Genomic DNA, 18048 nt, shown 5'->3' with positions numbered 1-18048 from the left:
CGGGCGTGCTGCGAGGACGTCGAGCGTGCAAGCGGTCTGCAACGTCGCCCGAATGTACAGCCGACTAAAGAAAGAAGAGCACGGCGAGCGCGAGGACCGAAAAAGGGAGAGCGCCTCGACTCTCGTGCTCGCTCGCTCGCTCGCGCGCCTGCGGCCCTGATCCACCGTCGGGTGCGCCGCGTGGGCTCGAGCCGACGGTGCCCACTTTCACCCAGACGCTCGAGCTCGAGCGCGGTTGTCCGACAAGTACGACGAGCACGAGAGGTCGAGGCGGAGGAGGGACGAAGCCGAGCCAGCTGGCGGTCGACGACGAGAGGGGCTCGAGAGCGGACAAGTACTGTCCGTCATGCCCAGGTGCGGAGATTCCGACCGAGAGCCGTTGGCGAGCTCGAGAGAGATGAAACCCTGTCGATCCGGCGCGCGTCGTTGAGTGTTTGGGCCGCGTCGGGCGCGAGCCCACCTTCGCCGTCCTCTCGTGCTCCTCCTCGTCCCGCTTGCTTGCTATCCTCAAGACCGACTGCGCCTACTTCCGTCTCGCCAGGTCCGCCCTCTCGTCGTGAGTCGCGCCGCCGCCTCGCCCTTCCGCTCGCTCCCCCTCCTCCTGCGCGCCTTCACCTCATTCAACTCGACGAGCTGACCTCGCCTCGCCTCGACAGTCCTCGTCGCTCTTTACACCGCATCCGACTCGTCGATCGCACCCACCCACACTCGTTTAACCCTCTCGCCCTCGCCATGAAGTCGTTGGTCGCCCTCTCGGCTGCCGCCCTATTTGCCTCGTCCGTCGCCGCCCACGGCCCGACCGGCGAGCGCCAGTCGCTCCACCGTCGCGGTGTCGAGCGTCTTCACCGTCGTGCCAAGCGTGCGTCCCCTCTTTCCCTGTGTCCATCGAGCGAGAGCGCACCCTCCTCCCCTTTCCCCTTCGAGGGACGCGCCGGAACGCGGGGGCGACCGAACGAGGGTTCCGAGGAGCTTGTTGAAGGAGCGACGACACGAGCAAGGTCACTGACACTTTGCCCATCCCTCGCCTTCCTTTGACGACCTGCAGGCTGTGAGTCTCTCGCCGTTCCTCGACTTGAGAAGGTCGACCTCGCGAGCTGACCTCCTCCCGGTGTCCCTCCCTGTGCAGCCGTCGCCGTCGAGACTCGCTCGACCGAGTCTTCGGATGCTACCGAGACGACCGCCATCTGGTGGGCCGAGGACGGCTGGGTCGGCGCGTGCGGCTCGACCATCGAGTGCGTCCTCCTCCCCTCTTTCTCTCGACTCCTCCTCTTTGCGAGCCCGCCTGACTTTCTCGCTTGTCCCGCAACAGCAACACCAAGCTCCAGGTCGGCCTCCCGCTGTCGCTGTACGCCAACGCCGACGCCAAGTCGTCGCTCTGCGGCACCAAGGCGTACGCGACCAACCCGGCGACGGGCGCGAGCGTGACCGTCACCGTCGTCGACGGCTCTGACCGCACCGCCTTCTCGACCTTCTCCAAGTCGGCGTTCCTCGCCCTCGGCGGCGACGCCGACGTCGGCATGCTCCCGATCCAGATCACCCTCTCGAAGGAGGCCAACGCCGGCGTCGTCGCTGCGGCCGGTGTCGTCGCCAACGGCGACTCCTCGTCGTCCAAGGCGTCGTCGTCGAAGGAGAAGGCGTCGTCGTCGGCCAAGCAGGTCGAGAGCAAGGACGTCGAGGTCCCGGTCGCCACCACGGCCGCCCCTGCCAAGACGACTGCCGCCCCGGCTGCGTCGACCACCCCGGCGCCGACCACCTCGTACGACTCGCAGTCGGCTGCTGCCGCCAGCAAGGCCGCCGGTGCGTCCCGACTCGTCCCTTTTCCCTTGCTCGCGCTCGAGCCCCCGATCGTCTCGCTGAACCTTTTTCCTCGTCGCGAACAGCTTCGGCTGCCGCCGCCGACGCGGCTTCCTCGTCGAAGGCTGCTGCCAAGGCCTACGGTCCGTCCCTCCAGCTGTGCACGAGCGACGAGCGTCGACTGACTCGCTCTTCCGCTCGCAGAGTCGGACCAGGCCGCCATCCTCGCCGCCTCGCAGGCCTCGGCCGCTCAGTCGTCCCAGGCTGCCGCTGCCGGTACGTCCCAAGTCTCGCCCATGCGTCTCTCTGCGACAAGGAGCATCGACTGACAAGCTTTCCTCGACAGCTGCGTCGTCCAAGGCTGCGGCCGATGCCGCCGCCTCGCAGGAGGCTGCTGGTCCGTACCCCTCTCTTTCTCTCTCGCACGCCTATCTCCGACATTGTGACTGACCTACGCTCCCTTTACAGCCTCGTCCAAGGCCGCCGAGGACGCCGCCGCTGCTGCTGCCGCCTGTGCGTCCCTTGCCCGCTTCTCTGCCTCACCGACGGCGACGATCTTGACCCTCTCTTCGTCCCTCGCCCTCGTACAGCGTCGTCCAAGGCTGCTGCTGCTGCCTCGGCCTCGGCTGCTGCCGCCGCCGCCGATAACAAGGACAACTCGTCCTCGGGCGGCTCGTCGGGCGGCCACGTCTACTCGGGAGGCGTGCGTCCTCTTTCCTCTTCCTTTCTCTCTCGGCTTGTGACACGTCGGACTGACTCTCCTCGGTGACGCAGTACGCCACGTGAGCTCGACGATTCTCCTGTACGACGACCTGCCGGACGCTGACCACCTTTGCCTCCCCTTTCCGCCCCACACCTGCAGGTTCTACACGCAGAACGGCATTGCGGGCAACTGTGGAGCCGTCAACCCCGACTCGGCCTACATCGTCGCGCTCCCGACCGCGTGCGTCCACCCGGCGCCGTCCCTCGCCCGTACCTGTAACTGACCTTCCTCCCCCCGCAGTACCTACGCCGGCGGCTCGCACTGCGGCCAGAAGGTCCGCCTCACGCGCGTCGAGACTGGCAAGACGATCACTGCTACCGTCGCCGACTCGTGCCCGACCTGGTGCGTCCCTCCCTCTCCTCCTTCGAGTCGGCCTTCCTAACTCGATCTTCCTCGTCTCGCAGCGTCAACAACTCGTGCCTCGACCTCTCGGTGTCCGCCTTTACTGCTATCGCCACCGAGGAGGAGGGCATGGTGCGTCCAGCTCGCTCTCTCTCCCGTCGAGCCTCAGCCTTTGTGACCCTGACTGACACGCTCTTCCTCGTCGACGCAGGTCTCGATCACCTGGGAGTTCATCTAAACGCCTCACCGACCTCTACCTCGCTCGACACTATCCCGTCGAACGCCCCTCATACCCTGTCCATGTTCTCTCGGCCTCGTTCCTCCTCACGACCACTTTCACGCTCCTCTCCCTCCTTCTCCCTTCCCTCCCTTTCTCTCCTCCGAGCCGGCTCGACCATCTTTCGTGTACGTTCGACGTCGCGATCTTGGAGGTAGCACCGCGTTCCGTCTCGAGCGCGAACGAGTTGCAAACGAGACGGCCCGTTTCTTCCTCCTCTCCATCGTCGCCGCTTCCAGGCCGTCGTACTTGCGGCGAGGCGACAGGTTTTCGTCGCACTCGTCGCCCGAGAGAAGCAGGCGGCTCGCTCGTGCGCATCGCGAGCTCTCCGCGCTTCCCAGAATTGCTCGAGAGCTGAAGTGAATCACTCTGGCGGCGTCTCGGTGAGCACTCTCCCCAGACCACTCTCGGCTCGTCGCTTCCGTTCTCCGCACGGACGAGAGAAAGTGCGGTCGCCCGTCGTCGTCGCCGCTGTGCGAGCGAGCTTGCGCAGAGCGAGCACTGCAAGCGGTGCGCGGAGACTCGACAGGCTCGCCGGCAGGAAGGCCAGGGCTGCTCGGTACACGGCGAGGAGCTCCAGGAGGGTCTCCTTGCAGTTCTATTGAGCCTGCAGAGAGCGCAGAAACGGGGCACCTCGCGGCGAGCGAGAGCTGCCTCCTCCTCGTCCTTCATCAATTGGCCTGCACCGCAGCGGGCAGCTGCCACTCTGTGCGGCTCGGGCGAGCTGCTCCCCCGCTAGGGATAGCGCGCTGCAAGCTTTGCGCCGTCCCGGCCGTCCGCTCGCCCACGAGAGCGGGTGCAACACTCGACCTCTTTGTTCTCCGCTTCATTCTCGCTTCTGCCCCAGCCGGCTCCCCATGCGCTCGACCCGGTGCGCTCTGCCGGCTGATCGAGCGGGGCGGACGGCGGCCTGCCGGCCCGCGGTCGCGCAGTGCCCTTTGTTCTGGCGCGGCGGTGCGAGTTCCTGCGCGAGAGGGAGGCGAGCGGGCTTCGTCTCCCACCACCTGCGCCGCTAGCTGCCAGCTACAGCTGTCGCTCTACCGACACTACGCACGACCAGGTCGCTTCAAGCGCGCTCCCAGCACTCGTCGAGGTGCGTCTTGCCGGTCCATTTCACGTCCTCTCACCCGCCCTCAGCCGATTGACCTCTCCTCGTCCAGCAGCATGAGCTACCACGACCAGTACATCATGGCGCCGGCCCAGCCAGCCTTCTCGTTCCAGCCGCCGACGCCGATAACCGCCTCGGGCGACGCCGGCTACACCGTCAGCTCGTCGGCCTCGTCCTCCTCGGCCCTCCCCATGCCCATCCCCATGTCGGCCCCGTCTACTCGCGCATCGTCTCGCGCCGGCACGCCCTCGTCGAGTCGAGGCGGCAGCGCGCGGCACCACCCGTACTCGGCGTCGCCGGCGTCGTGGTCGGAGCACTCGCTCCCGCTGTTCCGCCCTCAGTCGGCGACGAGCGCGAGCGAGTACAGCGCGTGGGACAGCGACGCGAGCTCGTTCGACATGCATGGGTCGTCGTTCGGGTCGTACAGCTTCTCGCCGGCGTCGAGCCACGACGTGCCGGCGTCCCGACCGTCGACCGCCTCGTCGCCCTACGTCGCCGACGCCGCACCGGCCAAGATCGGCCGCAACGGCAAGCCCGTCAAGTCGCACTCGCGCAAGCAGGCGCCGGGCCACATCAAGCGTCCGCCCAACGCCTTCATCCTGTTCCGCTCGCACTGCTGCGCGCCCGAGAGCGTCGACCCGTCCCTCCCCGACCCGCCCGGCACGGCCCACGCTCGGTACCTCGCGTCGCTCGAGATCAACAACAGCCAGCACATCTCGATGATCGTCAGCCAGGTGTGGAACCAGCTCAAGCCCGAGGAGAAGGACTACTGGGACGAGAAGGCGCGCTTCGCCAAGGAGGAGCACGCCCGCCTGCACCCTGACTATCGGTACCGGCCTCAACAGCGCGGCAAGGAGACCGTCCGTCGTCGCAAGAAGCCCGAGCCCAAGGACCGCAACCAGGAGCGCAACGCGTGCACCGAGGTCGCCCAGCAGGTCCTCAAGCTCGAGGCGACGAGCTTCGAGCGCCGGCACGAGGGCGATCTCGCCGTCGACTACGTCCAGCAGGTCCAGGCCAACATGCCGTCCGGCGTTCCAGGCGCCGCCACCGCCGCCGACGAGGACGTCGCGCCTTCCTCGATGTCGTCGGCCGAGGCCAAGCGCCCTCGGCAGCCCTCGCCGCGCAAGACGCGTACCCGCCGAGCGCCGGCCAAGTCGAGGGCAAAGGCTTGCGCGCCCACGCCTGCACCCTCGGCGTCGCCGTCGCAGGCGTCGTCGAGCCAGGTGCGCACGGTCAAGCTCGAGCCGACGGTCGCCGCCTCGCGCGGGCCCTCGTTCGACGAGTACTCGTACCTCGCGCCGCCGGGCTCAGCGCCGCAGCCCTCGTCGTCGGGCCTTGCGCGGCAGCTCGAGCAGGGCGACTTCTCGGCGGTGGCGGTCCGGGCGCAGTACGGGCGCCGGACGAGCCACACGCGCACGCAGCCGCCCGGCCCCGCCGACGAGGACCAGCCCTTTGCCTTCGTCACGCAACTCGACTCGCACATCGGCGGCAGCCACTTCTCGTCGTCGTCGTCGGTGTCGGACTCGTCGCTCTCGGCGTCGGCTTCGAGCTCTTCCTCCTTCCCCATCGATCCTCGTCTCGAGAACCTCTCGGCCCCGGCCCCCTATCCGCACGACACGTTCCCTGTCGACGTCTCGCCCTTCGACCCGCAGTTCAGCCTCGACGCGTCGCGCTCGGACCCATCGCCGACCGGTTACCTCGTCGAGCCGGCGTACCCTCCCTCGAGCGTCCCGCCTGTCTCGTCCCGGCCCTCGACGGCGCACGACGAGGCCCTGAGCCAGATGCAGAACTACACGCTCGGCGGGCCGAGCAGTCTCGCTTCGTCGACGTCGTTCGGCTCGGCGCTCGGCGACCTTCCCAAGTCGGGCGCCCTCCTCGCCGAGCGTCGGGCAGCCGCATCGCCGAGCCCGCTCGACGCGCTACAGCGTCGTCGTGGTACGCTGAGGGCTAGCGACGTCGGCGCCGGCAGCATGGGCGACCTCATGCTCATCTCGCCGCTCACGACGACGTTCAACGGCCGGCGCCAGTCGATCGGCTGGCAGCCCACCGTCCGCCGCGTCAGCCTCGCCGGCGGCAGCGTCGCTCTTGCACACGGGCAGGTGCACCCGCAGGCGTCGACGCAGCCGCAGGAGCACGGCCACGACGGGCAGCTGCTCCCGCCGGCGCAGGCGTTCTGTCGTCGGTCGTCGCTCAGCACGACCGTCATCTCGGCCGAGCAGCTCGACACGGTCACGTTCTCGCAGGCCCTCCTCGACACGATCCCGACCGAGGGCCTGAGCGACGGCCTGTCGCAGTACTCGTTCGGCGACGCGCCGAGCTTCGGGCTCTCGCCGCCGGGCCAGGGCGCGTACGACTCGGACCGCCCGTCGACGGCCGACAGCACGTGGTCGGTGGACGACGTCGAGCGCCTCGAGTGCGACATGCCGATCGGCTTCTTCGACCGGCGCCGGTCGACCATCGTCGCGAGCAAGTTCATGTCGGCCCTGGCCTGCGCAGCGAGCTCGCCGAGCTCGCAGGGCTACCACGTCGGCTCGGAGGACTTCTTTGTGCCGCCCAACTCGGCATTGTCGAGCGCGTCGTCGTCGTTCGACGCCTCACTGCAACTGCCCGAGCCGCCCTCGTTCGACGGTCACGGCGCGCAGCCGAGCCCGGCGTTCGGCTCGCCCGAGTACGGCGGCTCGTTCCAGCCGCAGTCGCACCTTGCGGCCCTCACGGTCGACAGCATCCTCGCGGCGGCGGCGGCGGGCGACGTCAACGGGTACTCGTGCGACCCGCTCTCGTCCTCGGGCCTGCCCGGCGACGCCGGCGCATCGCCCGAGTGGCTCGCGTCGACGCAGGACGGCGACGAGTCGGGCGCGGCGATGCAAACGACGGCGCTCTCGGTCCTCAACGAGCGTCGCCAGCACTTCTCGACGCCGGCGCAGCTCGCGCACGAGCCGGATCTGCACTTCGTCCACGAGGAGGGGTGCACCTACGTCTACCTCACGATGGAGCAGATGCAGGACGAGAAGCTCCTGACCTGGATCAAGGAGTGCGTCCCCTTTCGCTCTCTTCTTTTCCCCTCGACCGCGGTACTGACTCGTCTTTCTTCCGCCTTCTCGCAGGCAAGGCTACGGCATCGCCGTCCTCATGCCCTCGCCCGACATGTCCACACCTCTGCATCCCTCGCCCGAGGCCATCCCGGCGCTCGACCAGCTCTGCCTGAGCCCGCCGAGCTCTGCTCCCTCGGTCCTCTGAGCCCTCCCTCGTCCCTTTTCTCCTCCCTCTCGCTCTCTTTCCCTCTCCTCTCTCCTCTCGTCGTGCACATACTAGATCTCTGTAGACGGACGTGTTGGTACGCAATGATGTTGTCCTCGCCCCTCTTCTCGAGAGAGCTGCGCTCGCACCTCTCCTTCTCAAAGACGCCTGCCTCGTCACGCTCTCGAGCTCGCCCGCGTCGAGAGGCAGTAGAAGGAGGCTCGCGATGCAAGTAGCAGAACAACAGAGTACCGTGTGCAAGATTAAAGAAGGGAGAGGAGAAAGGGGAAAAGCCCGGCCCTCGCGCAGTGTCCGTCCAACAGCTCGCCCGCCTCGACCGACTCGACGCCGCTCCGAAACGGCCTCTAGATCTCGGGCACGGGGTACGACCTCGACTCGGTGCCGAAGCCCTGCACGTGGTACGGGTAGCTGCGCGAGTCGCTGCCGTCGCCCGAGTGGTACGCCGAGTCGTAGTTGGACCCTCGTGCCGCCGACGCCGGGTACGCGCCGCCCGAGCTGCTCGCGCCGCCGCTCGCGCGAGGTGCGGGTGCGCTGTGCGAGTCGGCCGAGCGCGAGTCCGCCGAGAGGGGCGCGCCGAGGTACCCGCCGCCGCCACCGCCGCCCTGGTGCGCGTGCTGAGGGTGGTGCGGCGGAGCGTAGCCTCCCCAGGCCGACCCGGCGGCCGAGCTCGGGTCGTAGCCGTACGGCGTGTACGCGCCGCCGCTCGAGTAGGCGCCGTACGGGTCGTGCGGGTAACCGTAGCCGCTGAAGCCGGCGCCCCAGCCAGGGTACGGCGCGCCGCCGTAGGGGCTCGACTCGGGCTCGTCCTCGATCGCCATCTTGCCGTCGGCCTTCTTGACCTTTTCGACGGGCGCGCCCTCGCTGCGCTTGCGCTGCGTGCGGTCGCGCCAGTACAGGTAGAAGAGGAAGCCGAGGAGCATGGCGGCGAGGACGGCGCCGATCGTGCCGCCGACGATGGCGCCGACGTTGGGCGACGAGCTCGACGACTGGGTCGGGATAGATGATGCGGTCGATGAAGGAATGACCTGGGTGTTGAGGTAGGACGCTGCGTGAGAAAGAGAGAGTCAGTGCCGGGCCCTCTTTGCAGACTCGAGGCGGGAGGAGGACGCACCGACATCGCTCGGGACCGCCTCGAGCCAGGTAGACGTGACGAGGTACGGGTAATAGCTGCGGCACAGGGCGAGAAGAGTCAGGGCAAGGCCGGGAAAGCTGAGAGAAGGGAGAGCAAGACGCACCCGAAGCGCGAGTCGGGCCCGACCTGCGAGATCGTGATGTTGTGCTGCCCATAGACGAGCGTGCCGCTGCTCCAGATAGGCTGCAGGCCCTGCGAGTAGCCCGAGTTGTCGTACAGGTCCATGTAGGTCGGGTACTGGTCGTCGACCTGGATCGAGCAGATTCCTCGGTCGTCGCGCTTCTCGGCGAGGTATGACGCGCCGACACCGACGAACGAGAAGGTGACGACGGCGTCCGTGTCGTTCGAGTAGGCTGCGAGGGGCGGGACGAATGAGCTTGCGGGCGCGAGGACGAAGGAAGTCGAGGGAGCGAGAGACGCACCCTGGTAGACGCCGTCCTCGGTGTCGGACCGCCATCGGCCGACGTAGCTGAACTGGGTAGTGTCGGACGAGACGTTGTGCAGCTCGGCGCCGATGATGGCGGCGCTCGCCGGGCTCGGCGCCTGCAGGAGGACCGCAGCGAGGAGGAGCGGGACGGGCACGACGGCCGCGACGAGTCGCGTCAAGGGCGAGCGTTGGCGTGCGGTAGAGGACGGCATATCGGTGGGTCTGCGTGGAACAGCAAGCGAGTCAGTGTCGATGCTAGAGAGCTCGCAGGCTGGGAGGTCTTGGTCGTGCGAGGCGGTGCTCGTCGACGAGGGCGAGGCGCCAGGAGCCAGCAAGGACCGCGGCATTGCCAGCTCTTGCCGCCACGACCTCGTCGCTGGCAGCCGCGCGCACCCAGCCTGCCCGCGTCGCGCCCTGTGGCGGCGGATGGCGGAACTCTTGGGCGCGAGCGGGGCGGCCGGCCCTCCCACAACCGCTCCGGGGCTGACTGGATAGGCGTGGAGGAGAAGAGACGCACCTGAAATAGGTTCCGGGTACTCGCAGGCGTGCTGGGGGCGCGTGTGCCGCTCGCGAGGGCTTGCCGCGACGAGACGGGGCGGTTGGTGCTTGGCGAGGTGGCGAGGCCGTCAGACGGCGCGGCGTGCTCTGCGCCGGCTCGTGCGAGATGGCTGCGGCTAGGCTCGATGTACCAGCGAGTGGCTCAGAGCAAGCGGCGTGGTGTTTGGACAACCTCCGCCGCCGGATGAGCTGCGAGGAGGCTCGTCGGCCTCTGCACCTCGTTCGCTCGCACTATGGGCCAGCCTGCGGCCCTGGAGAGCTAGAGGACGCGCACAGCTCTGCACTCGGACTCGACCCGCTCCGCGCAGTGCTGCCGTCGTCGCGTCCCTCCCCCCTTCCTCCCTCTCCTCTCGCTTCATCTTCTCGAGCGCGTCGCCCCTCGCCCTCTCCGCCAAAGACGCGTCTTTCCGAGTCGACACACTACTATCGCACCTCGGAGCCGGCTGCGCGGCCAACGAGTCGCTCAGGTGCTGCCGCCGCCGTGCTTCGCGTCGCTGCGTCTTCGCCGCCCCTCCTGCTGCGTCTCTGCTGCTCGTGGGCGCGCGTCCGAGCCTCGTGCTCGTACCCAGAGCTCGAGGCAGGTCGACTCACATGCTGCGTCGAAAGCAGCGTCTTGCTTCGTGCCGAGTCGCCGCCGCGCGGCCCTCCTCGTGGTCGCTTGCTTGCGGTCGTCCTTCTGGCGGCTGGTACAGCTGCGCAAACGGCGCCGGCTCAGCCGCGCCACTCTCAGCTCGTTCCTTGCACCTGCTCGCGCTGATTATTCGAGGGACGGGACACGCTGCTCGTCGTCGTGCCGGGCTTCTCGCCTCGCCGCTGTCGAGACGCAGCTGCGGCACCACCTCGCCGCGCCGCCGAGCGCACGAGCTTCTCGCGCGCACGCTTGATGGACGCAATCATGCTGTGGGACTCCCTCGTGCGCTTCTCGCGAGCCGCAGTTCTCTGCGAGCCGCTATCATACCTCCTCGTTCCGTCCTCGCCGCGAGGTGCGCCGCCTCGCCACGAGCTTCTCGCGGCGCACCCTCTTCTCGGGTGGGTCCCGCTCGGCTCGCTCGAGGGCCTGCAGCAATTCGAGCACGTCGCGACGATCCTCTGTGGGCCCTGTCAATCTACCAGTGCCGCCGCAGTGCACTCTGCTCGCTTAGCCTTCGAGGCTCAAGCGCCCGACGGGCGCAGCGGAGCGATCCCCGACGCCAGGTGGGACGGACACAGAGGTGCGAGGAACCCGGGGCCGAGAAAGCGCTCATGGATCTGAGCCTGCGAGGTCGGGAAGGGGTCCGTCACCTGCGCATGCAGCTTGCTTGTCCCTCGTCGGCGGGCTCTTCCGTCGTGCTCTCGGTCATGCTCCGGGCGTCGGCCAGGCCCAGCTGAGACGCTTCTGGCGCACAAGGTCGTGCGCATGCGCCGAGCGAGCGTCGGCGCCCTGTTGCGCGTGCGAGCAAATGAGCGAGAAACCGCTCGCTCCGATCCGGTTCCTGCGTGGCTCGCGTGGCTCGCGTGCTCCCTCCGATGCTATCGCACTACGAGCCGATGCTGCTGCTGCCCGAGCGACGCAGTCACGCCCGCATGAAAGCTGTCGCCGCGACGAAAGAGGGAGAGAGAGAGAAACGGCGACTCGCCGAGAGACAGGCTCGAGCGCACAACTTGCGAAGGTTAATAAGCGGTGCAGCTCGCGACGACGGCCGCTCTCTCGTGCTCTCGACGACAGAAGGACGAGGGAACAGATGGTACTTTTCATGCTAGACAGCAAGGACGCGGGTACAGCCGAATGCGCACGGCGAGGGTGAGGGTACTGCTCGAGGGGAACGGGGGACAAGTGACTGTATGACCGACTGACAGGGGGAGGAGAACATGATGGTGATGATGATGATGACGAGGTCGATGTGGGGAGACAGAGTCAGGAGAGGGAGACATGCTGCTGGCCCGAAAACGAAAGGCCGAGACGATGAGGGGGATGAGGAGGATGAGCGCGATGAGCCGCGACGGCCGATGCAGGAGGTATAGACAGATGGATGACGAGGGTGCTGGTGGTGACGAGAATGATGCGGCGGGAAAGATGCAGGCGACCTAGAAGGTCATGCCGCGGTGGAGGCGGCCGCGAGCGAGAGGCTGAGAGTCGAGCGACGACGACGCGGTGGCCTGCACCGCGCACGAGGGCTCGACGGCGAGCTCGGGTGACTGAGGAAGGATAGGCGTGAGGGGAAAGATGCGCGAGATGCGGCGCGACTGGCGAGGCGCCGAGGTCGAGGCGGCGTACGGGATCGTCGGGACAGACCGACGCGGCTCGGCGAGGGCGCTCGGCGGCGGGAAGTAGTTCTCGACACCGGCGTACGAGTGGGCGCGCTCGTTGCGGAGCGGCATCGTGCCGGGGCGCGAGGCGAGGAAGGGCGACGCGCCCGGGAGGTTGGCCCAGCCGGACGACGACGACGAAGCCGCCATGAGCGGCGAGAAAAGGGGCTTGCTCGACGTGCGGCCCATCGACGCGCTGCCGGTGAGGTGCGACGGGAAGGCGCCGAGGACGGGCGTCGTCGCCGTCGACTGCGACCGAGCCATCTTGACGGCGCGCTCGTCCATGACGACCTCGGCGATCGAGATGCGGCGTTGACGGTCCTCGACCTGGCGCTGCGTCTCGACCGGCGACGACACGGAGCGGGTCATTGACGCGCCGCCGTGCGACGCCGAGGAGGCAGGGCGCGAGTAGGGGGACGGACGCGTCGGCGAGGTGCTGCGCGACGGCAGGCGCGTCATGGGCGCCGAGACCGTCGCCGGGGCGTGGAACGACGCGTACGAGAACGTCGCCGGGATGCAGGGCGAGGCGACGTCCGAGACCGAGTACATGGACGACCGGCGCGAGAAGTCGGGCTTGACGAGCGCGTCGCACGTCGGGGTGCTGGCCGCCGACCATGCGCCGGGACTGTCACGCTCGAGGAGCGACGACGCCTGGCTCGACTCGGTCGAGCCCGAGTAGAACGGCGACGGGTTGGACGAGCCGGCGCGCGGGGCGAAGTAGTCGTGCGACGCGTCCTGCGCCGACCCGCAGTTGAGCGCGAGGCCGGAGAGCTCGGCGACGGGGAGCTCGTCGTTGTAGTCGACGATGCTCGACGTCTCGGAGCACGAGTCGACGAGCTCGTCGGCGAAGAAACCTTGCGCGAGGTGGTCCGGGTGGATGAAGACGCCCTCGAGGACAAAGTCGCGCTCGTCGTCGCGCGCGCTCGTGCGTTGCACGTCGAGTACAGGGGTCGTCGCCATCGAGGTCGACGAGAAAGGTGCAGCCGAGATCATGTCGGAGTGAGGAGAGATGCTGCATAGAGAGGAGGCAAGGGGGGAGGTCAGCTCGAAGTGCCTCGAGACGCGCTACGCTCGCGCCGCTCGCGCAGGACCGAGTTGAAGCTGGACGCACCTTGCAGAAAGGTGCAGAAGGGCTCGAGGGACCGACGACGAGTGAACGTGACGGAGAGAATCGAGGGTGCGTGAATGTGCAGAAGGCGAGGCGCGAGAAGGTGGTGGAGCGGTGCGGTCGACGTCGACGGGTCCGAGGTGCTGGGAGGAGAAGAGTGGGACAGGAAGCGTGCACCGGCGACGACGAGGGCGAGAGAGGGAGGCGGGAGAGAGGAGGGGAGGACGAGCGCTCTCGCGTTTCTGAGCGGCGCAGGTTTCCTTCGGCTGGCGGAGCGGACGAGAGAGCCGTGTGTGGAGAGGAAGCGCGATCGGAAACCGTGGTTGCGAGGGACCGATTCTGGGGTCGGAGGGCACGGGCAAAGAGCGGGGTCACGCCCGGTCACAGCTGCGTGTGCGCGCGCTGGCGACGGGCGTGGGAGAGCTCACACTCTGCGCCCGCGCCGGCCGCACCAGGGCCCGCTCAAGCTTGTGACGGGCGGGCAGCAGGAGCTAGCTCTCGGTGCAGTGGGCCTCCTGTGTGACGGCCGGGCGCAGGCACGCGCACGGGCCTCGCGCTCTCCTCTCGCCGCCAGAACTCGAGGAGCGAGCGCCTGCGGCTGGTCACTCTATCAGCGCTCAAACGAAAGCATGCATGCGGGCCTGGGTCTGGCGGCCCGCACGCGCTCCACATTTACGCGGCCTCACCCCCGGCTTCGAACTTGTCAGGGCCAGGGGCGCAAGTTCCGCTCGAAGCTGGTCGCGACCCGACACGCGCCCGAGCACACTCTCGCTCGCTGTGATCTCTCGGGTGGATCGCTGCCACCGCTCGGCGTCCAAGGGAACCCGAGGGCGATCAAGCTGTCGTGGCGAAAGCAAGCGCTGCGAACGTCGCTCGCAGGTGGGCAGGCTCGCCGCCAGCTCCCTCGTCCGGCTTCGTTCCTCCGCACGTGCATCAGGCGTGCGCATCGTCCGTGGCCGACGGCTTTTTCCAGGCCCACACCGACACGCTTGCGCTTGTTCCAGGCAGAGACCGGCTCGGCGATGCCTCGTTAACGACAAGAGCGACTCTGCGTTGGCGATGCGCCGCTCCCCCTCGCGGCCCGGCCTTCCTGCGGCGGGACCCTGCCCTCGAGTAGAAGCTTGACGCGGGTACTGCAGCCATGCGGGACCACGATGCGAGCGCCGGACGCGGTCCGTTCGTATGCGCCTGCAGCGAGCTCTCGGAGAGGTCCGTGCACTTTGACCTTCGCAAGTTGCCGGGCTCGACAGTTCTCGACGCCGCAGTCAAAGGCCTCGAGCAAGTTCATGCGCGCATGCACGGCGACGTTCGGCATGCCCTCACCGCAGTAGTCGCTGCGGACGAAGGCAGTGCGGGACCTCCTCCTCCTCGGTCTCTCCACGGCGTCCTTGCCTGCAACTTCCCCTCGGCCAGACGGTTCGGCAGGCTACTTTAGCCTGCTGCTCAATGAATGCGAGCCCTTGTGCGCACAGAAACTAGCTCGAGTGCAATTCTGCACGCGGCTCGGTATCGTGAGAGGCGTCGCCAAGAAGGGTCCGGGCGGCGAGCGCGGAGTTGGAGGCGGACGTGATGGAGCCTCTGTCCGTCGCGAGCTCCCCCTTTCGCGAGAAAAAGGGCGACCCTTCTGCAGGTGCTCGCCAACGTCGACAGCAAGCGTTCCGACGGAGCGAGAGCCAGCACTTTGCGAGACTCGAAGGCAGCGAGATTGTCTCGAACGCGAGCAGGCGAGGGGGCGGCGGGTCGCGACCCACGGTCGCCGACTGATTGGCGATACAGGCGTGACGACGTGTGCGCGCTCCTCGGACAGCTGGGAGCACGAGAGAGCGAGAGCCTTTGCGAGCCTGGACGCAGAGGAGAAAGGAGAAGTCGAGGCACGAGCGTCACCTCCTCTCCCGACGTCTCGACGCGCGCCCTCAAGGGCTCGACGAGCTCTGCACGTCTCCTGCTGCTCTCCAGAACGGACGGGACGGGAGCGAGACTCAATACAACCCGTGCGTTTCACCGATGCGCGACGACCAAGGAAGAAACCGCCGGCTCGAGCACTCTAGAGCGTCTTCTCGACCATGGTGATGCCCTCGGCCTCGACGCCGTCGAGGAGGGGCTGGACAATGTCCATCGAGTACGGCGCGAGGACGCCCTTCTGCGAGATGACGCCGTCGAGGACGAGCTGGGTCGCGATGCCGCAGGGGACGCCGACGAGCTTGGCCATCGACGACGCGTCGCCGGTGCCGATGGGCGCGCCGTAGTCGAGGAGGGTCGACGTGCGGGTCTCCTGCGTAGGACAAGGCGAGGAGGAGATGCAGGGCGGGAAGAGGAGGAAAGAGACAGGGTGAGGGAGGAGGGAGGAGGTCGAGGAGGGTCAGTACGGCTCGTGCGACGCTCGCGACACACGTCGAGAGTACGACGCGGGAGAGAGAGAGGGGAAACGAGAGAGAGAGAGAGAGCGAGGACGCACCGTCGAGCCGTCGGCGTTCTCGATCTCGAACTTGTGCTGGAGCATGACCATGTCGCGCTCGCCCTTCTCGTACTGCATCTTGGCCTCGAGCGTCGCGCACAGCGTGTCGAGCAAGTTGCCGCGCGGCGTCACCTTGTCCTGCGAGAAGAGGCCGATCCAGCGCAGGCCCGACACGATGCGCTGCTCCTCGGCCTCGGACGGGAACGACGCCTTGGCCTTGACGGCGGCGACGAGCGCCTGCTCGTCCGACGACGACGCGCCGAGCGCACGCTGCGTCACCTCGGCCCAGGTCGGGGCGACGGCGCCGTCCTTGGCGAGGAAGTCGACGGGCGACTCGTTGAGGAACCCGAGGTCGACGAGCGTCTTGATGAACTCGGGGAAGCCCTGGTACCGGAGCGTGCCGCGGACGACCGTGTCGGCCTCGGGAATGTTGTAGAACTCGCGGAACGGCGTCGAGTCGCGGTTCGGGTAGGCGACGAACGCGAACGCCGGGTTGATGTAGTACGGCTTGGCGTGGTTCATGAGGTCCTTGCCCTCGACCTCGACGAGCTCGCCCTTGGAGTAGAGCTTGGCCGAGTTGCCGAGCGCGAGAAGGACACCGCGCGACGACCACGAGAACTTGTAGCCGAGAGGGTTGTCGGCCGACGCCGGGGCGGGGAGGCCGCCGCAGTACGACACGAAGCCCTTGATCTTGCCGCCCGCCCGGTGCACCTCGTCGATCGTCTTGACGGCGTACAGGTGGTCGACACCCGGGTCGAGGCCGATCTCGTTGAGGACCGTGATGCCGGCCGCGACCGCCTCGTCGTGGAGCGCCTTCATGGCCGGCGACACGTACGACGTCGTGACGACGTCCTTCTTGAACTTGATGGCGCTCTTGATGACGTTGGCGTGCTGGGTGTACGGGATGAGCGAGATGACGAGGTCGTGCGCCGAGATGGCGGCGTCGAGCGACTTCTCGTCGGCGGCGTCGACGGCGATGGCGTCCGACTTGCGCGACAGGGACGACGCAAACGACTGGGCCGTCGCGAGCGTGCGGCAGCCGATCGTGAGCGAGTTCTCGCTGCGGCGCAGGACGTACTCGGCCGCCGGCTGGGCGACAAAGCCCGAGCCGAGGAGGAGGACCTTCTTGGGCGACGCGTTGGCCGGCGCCGGCTTCTGCAGGCTCTGGTCGACGACCTTCTGGGCGAACGTCGGGAGCGTGAACGCCTGCTTGTGGACGGCCTTGGACCAGTAGCGGCAGTTCTGGAGGTCGCGCACGGGCGTGCGCAGGTCGCGGTTGCCGTCGAGCGTCGCGACGACGAACCCGATCGTGCCCGACGGGTAGGTCGGGATCGAGGTCCACCCAAACTCGGCCTTGGCGAACAGGCCGCGCGACATCGACATGAGGTCGTTGATGAGGGGCAGGTGGAGCCAGATGCACTCGCCCTGGGTCGAGATGGTGCCGCCGGCGCGCAGCGACTCCTTGAGGAGCTGGAAGTACGGCTTCTGGAACAGCGAGTTGGCCGGGCCGACCGGGTCGGACGAGTCGGTGATGATGACGTCGAACTCGTTCTTGTAGTCGTTGAGGAACTTGAAGCCATCGCCGATGAAGAGCGTGACGCGCGGGTCGTCGTAGCCGGCGGCCATGTGCGGGAGGTACAGCTTGGACACGCGCGGGACGGCCTCGTCGATGTCGCACAGCGTCGCCGACTTGACGGACGGGTGCTTGAGGACCTCGCGCAGGACGCCGCCGTCGCCGCCACCGATGACGAGGACCTTCTCCGGGTTCGGGTGCGACGCGAGAGGAAGGTGCGCGATCATCTCCTGGTACCTGCGAGCGGGAACAAGAGAGGGTGAGCAGGCTGTCGGTCGGCGGGAAGGGCAAGAGGGATTGAGGGAGGGGGGAGGACGAGCGAGGTGTTGCGACTCACGAGAACTCGTCACGCTCGACGCACTGTGACAGGACGCTAGAGAGTCAGGCTCGAGTGTTCGAGAAAGAAGGAAGAGAGAGCGGGGCGCACCTGGATGGCGCCGTCGAGGACGAGGACGTTGCCGTGGTCGGTCGACTCGAAGACGAGGACGTCCTGGTAGAGCGACTTCTCGACGTGGAGGACCTTCTTGACGCGGAGCGTCATGGCCTGACCTGCAGTGCCATCCCCTTGCGGGAGCGGTCAGTCGCCGGAGCAAGAGCGAGGAGGAGAGTCGGAAACTGGACGACACGGGTACGGGGCGGGTGCGAGAGTGAGGAGGGAGAACTCACCAGGCCATTGCTCAGAGATCTCACTGTTGGCGGGAGGGGAGGGAAAGACGGTCAGCGAACTTGCTGTTGATGAGGGTTCGAGGAGGGAGGGGGACGAGGTGGAGGTTGGGCGCACCGGAACCAGCCGTCTGCGGGACAAGGGCGGGCGAGTCAGTCGACGCGCAGGTGTGCAAGAGAGCTGGACAGGGTGCGGCTTACCCACGATGAGCGGGTGAGAGAGCTCGGCGGCCATTTTGTGTGGGAGAGAGGGGAAGCTGCGAGGAAAAGATGAGGAGCCGTCAGGGCGACTGTGGCGGGGCAG

The 18048-nt window shown here is 67.6% G+C and overlaps 4 protein-coding genes across 4 annotated transcripts; 2 read left to right on the top strand and 2 right to left on the bottom strand.

The window, feature by feature from the left end:
- Positions 1 to 497: 497 nt before the first annotated feature.
- On the top strand, positions 498 to 3395 carry RHOBADRAFT_51056 (uncharacterized protein). Its single transcript, XM_018415632.1, has 14 exons — positions 498 to 556; positions 657 to 859; positions 1127 to 1232; positions 1310 to 1797; positions 1881 to 1937; positions 1999 to 2070; positions 2141 to 2191; positions 2263 to 2307; positions 2385 to 2497; positions 2569 to 2576; positions 2657 to 2737; positions 2798 to 2899; positions 2962 to 3031; positions 3111 to 3395. Exons 2-14 carry the CDS (start codon positions 733 to 735, stop codon positions 3135 to 3137), a joined length of 1347 nt encoding a protein of 448 aa, XP_018274658.1. The 5' UTR covers positions 498 to 556; positions 657 to 732; the 3' UTR covers positions 3138 to 3395.
- Positions 3396 to 4033: 638 nt separating this feature from the next.
- Positions 4034 to 7521, top strand: RHOBADRAFT_41153 (uncharacterized protein; the record flags this gene model as incomplete). Its single annotated transcript, XM_018413823.1, has 4 exons — positions 4034 to 4047; positions 4237 to 4269; positions 4340 to 7315; positions 7389 to 7521. The coding sequence occupies 4 exons, from the start codon at positions 4034 to 4036 to the stop codon at positions 7519 to 7521; spliced, it is 3156 nt and encodes a 1051-aa protein (XP_018274657.1).
- A 205-nt stretch (positions 7522 to 7726) lies between these two features.
- Positions 7727 to 12938, bottom strand: RHOBADRAFT_51055 (uncharacterized protein; the record flags this gene model as incomplete). The annotated part of the gene is made up of 5 exons (XM_018415631.1): positions 7727 to 8587; positions 8654 to 8709; positions 8778 to 9027; positions 9097 to 9323; positions 11809 to 12938. 5 exons carry the CDS (start codon positions 12936 to 12938, stop codon positions 7887 to 7889), a joined length of 2364 nt encoding a protein of 787 aa, XP_018274656.1. The 3' UTR covers positions 7727 to 7886.
- Positions 12939 to 15024: 2086 nt separating this feature from the next.
- Positions 15025 to 17991, bottom strand: RHOBADRAFT_33307 (uncharacterized protein). Its single transcript, XM_018413101.1, has 7 exons — positions 17946 to 17991; positions 17863 to 17875; positions 17748 to 17770; positions 17509 to 17630; positions 17419 to 17441; positions 15509 to 17318; positions 15025 to 15325 (listed from the first exon to the last, which is right to left on the bottom strand). Exons 1-7 carry the CDS (start codon positions 17977 to 17979, stop codon positions 15098 to 15100), a joined length of 2253 nt encoding a protein of 750 aa, XP_018274655.1. The 5' UTR covers positions 17980 to 17991; the 3' UTR covers positions 15025 to 15097.
- Positions 17992 to 18048: the final 57 nt, after the last annotated feature.

Source organism: Rhodotorula graminis (assembly GCF_001329695.1).
Source record: "Rhodotorula graminis WP1 unplaced genomic scaffold RHOBAscaffold_1, whole genome shotgun sequence".
NCBI lineage: Eukaryota > Fungi > Basidiomycota > Microbotryomycetes > Sporidiobolales > Sporidiobolaceae > Rhodotorula > Rhodotorula graminis.
The sequence above is the reverse complement of the archived record's forward strand: the minus strand, read 5'-3'. Positions and strand labels throughout refer to the sequence as shown.